The sequence below is a fragment of the Cyprinus carpio genome, chromosome A9 (genome assembly GCF_018340385.1).
Source record: "Cyprinus carpio isolate SPL01 chromosome A9, ASM1834038v1, whole genome shotgun sequence".
In the NCBI taxonomy this organism is placed as follows: domain Eukaryota; kingdom Metazoa; phylum Chordata; class Actinopteri; order Cypriniformes; family Cyprinidae; genus Cyprinus; species Cyprinus carpio.
In genome coordinates this window covers 7,101,229-7,103,660 of record NC_056580.1, presented here as the reverse complement: position 1 = coordinate 7,103,660, position 2,432 = coordinate 7,101,229, and the positions used below count along the sequence as shown (strand labels likewise).

The window sequence follows — 2,432 nt, the reverse complement described above, 5'->3', positions numbered from 1 at the left end:
GCAGTTCATTAATTATGATGACATAAAATAATACGATCATATATACAGGTAATACAAAAACGAATAAATTACCTCATCCGTGATCATGATTCATTTATCCAATTTAGATACATTGCTATGGTGAAAACGCATTAAAAACGACATCTCCCATCGTCACCTGCTTCATAGCGTCATCAAGCTTCGCCTTTGTTATTGTTGGAAATGCGCCCTCTTGTGGTCAATTACAAAAGTCACATACTGGAGCTTTAATCCCATCGTCACCTGCTTCATAGCATCATCAAGCTTCGCCTTTGGTGAAATGCTTAAACTCGACGTGCTCCGTTCCTCTCTTTGGAAAAAGGAAACGGTGATGTTGTTTATTCTATTTTTGTCGTCCGTCATCTGCGCCAGAATATCAGGTGAGTAGCCTACGAATGACGCATTTTCAGAGTGTTTGTTTATCTGCAATACGATCGTTTCCAATAGACCAATTATAAGTTTGTAAACATTCGGGATGCGCATGCATCATGGTTGCAGAAAATCCAAGAGAGATAGCCTTTACGGACAGAGAATTGCACGGAAACGGTGTTATACCAAATTCTGTGACCCTAGTAGGCGCTTTTGTCACTGTTTGGCTTGAACTCGATCACACAACAGAATTTCAAACAGCGTACAGTTTCATGGCGCACGTGCACATTAAATGAGCGCGTCTATAAGTACAGTCTATATTCAATTTAATGTGCAACCTCCTCTATGGTATAGCCTATCCAGGAAAGAAGCTTGGTCTAATATGAACAGTACAGCTGTTACGTAAAATGATTTGGATTTATTTGTTCATTTTCTAATACTTTTAAATGGATAAAAATCTACTTTTTACTTATTTAATTTAAAAAAATCCTCTGCTTATGCCTTAAGTGTTATGTAAGCTAATGTAGATACTCTTGAATGTTTTTTGAATATGTTTGTTCAAATTCTTAACTGCTTCTTAAATAAATAAAAATTAAAGTGACTGTGTGAAATGTTTGTTTAGAAATGTTCGTTATTCAACAGACTTATTAAACCAATTGAAAATTTCATGAGAATGAACACAATTCTGTTGTTTGCAGAGTAGCCTATCTTTGCATTTTGTGTGCAAACAATGTTCATGAAGCCAATGTCACAAAAACAGGCTACTAATGTTTTTATAGGGGTCATCAGAATATGTGACCCCATTGTTATGTACAGTATTTCCCGACAGGTAAATTCCTGACACAGCAATCAAAGCATTTCAGGTAAACTTATCTGTCCTTCCATGTACCAATTTTTTTTTGTGGTTATACCACAAATGTAAAATAAATTTACAAACATTATATGTTTAATCTATATACATACTCTACATATATGAATACATCCAATGCTTTAATTTGCAATTAAATGCTTTATTTTTCAAACAATGTGAGGTAATATCAGGTTAACAGTACCTTTAACTAAGCAAAAACTTAAACACTAATAATGTAAAGGCAGGGGATTGACACGCTGCACAGCTATAGGGCATCATGGGGTTAGGCTCTTGTACACGTTGCATGTGGTACCTCCGGTCACATATGTCACACTGAATCTGTAACAACAAAGTTAATAATGATTCCAAGATATTCAGGGTGAATATCTGAGATACAGTAAAACATATAGCTAGCTGTGATACATATACTGTGTGTATATCCTCTGAAGAAAGATGTACCATGCATGAGATGTTTTGTTTTTAAGAAGTAATTTTTTTTCTCCTGTTTTGGAACAGTCAGGAAAACAAGGAAGATGCCTGTATTTTTGTTCATTTTTATTTTGTAAGGCTATGATAGTGTTTAAAGTCAGCGCTGTTTTGTTTGTTGTTTTGGCATTTCCCGTCTCGGAAGCTTGTGACAAAACAATCGCCTACTTATGCATGCAGTCAACACAATAACTTTTAAAACCGATACAATAAAAATAATGAAGAAAAGGGAATTATACTACAAGCATTGTCAGTCTTTACAGTTCACCTGTGGCTCAGTGGTAGAGCATTGCGTTAGAAGCGCAAAAGGTTGTGGGTTCAATTCCCATGGAACACATGTTAGCCTGAATGCACTGTAAGTCGCTTTGGATAAAAAAGTGTCTGCTAAAACAAAGTGTTTTGTGTAAAAGTATCTCGACTAGCTTTGAAACAACAATTGTAAAGGAATGGGACTCTAACACTGAGTTCAAGCCAAACTAGGGTCACAGAATACGATGGTCACAGAATTTGGTGTAACCCCGGTACAAAATAGTTAGGTTTAAAAAGATAACAGATTATATAGATTAGATGTAATTTTCAAAATGTTCTCCGCATATTACAAGAGCTTGTCACCCAGCGATAAGCACTGTTATTCAACGAAATTGACGTAAGATAGTGGGATAGTATTACAGATCCGAAACAGGGATGATTTTTTTTTGTGGGCAGAGCC

General features: G+C 35.8%; 1 protein-coding gene and 1 long non-coding RNA gene across 3 annotated transcripts in view; one reads left to right on the top strand and one right to left on the bottom strand.

Annotated features, from left to right (window-relative positions):
• Positions 1-299: 299 nt before the first annotated feature.
• Positions 300-2,432, top strand: part of LOC109103804 (poliovirus receptor-like) — a 12,173-nt gene continuing 10,040 nt past the window's right edge. For both annotated transcript variants that reach the window (XM_042763332.1, XM_042763331.1), the window contains exon 1: positions 300-398. In XM_042763332.1, the coding sequence (XP_042619266.1) occupies positions 350-398 (49 nt within the window). In that variant the 5' untranslated portion in view covers positions 300-349. The remainder of the gene's footprint in view (positions 399-2,432) is intronic.
• LOC122146085 overlaps positions 1,377-2,432 on the bottom strand; it is a 1,650-nt gene continuing 594 nt past the window's right edge. Inside the window, exon 2 of the long non-coding RNA XR_006160771.1 lies at positions 1,377-1,576. This is a non-coding gene — a long non-coding RNA (uncharacterized LOC122146085). The remainder of the gene's footprint in view (positions 1,577-2,432) is intronic.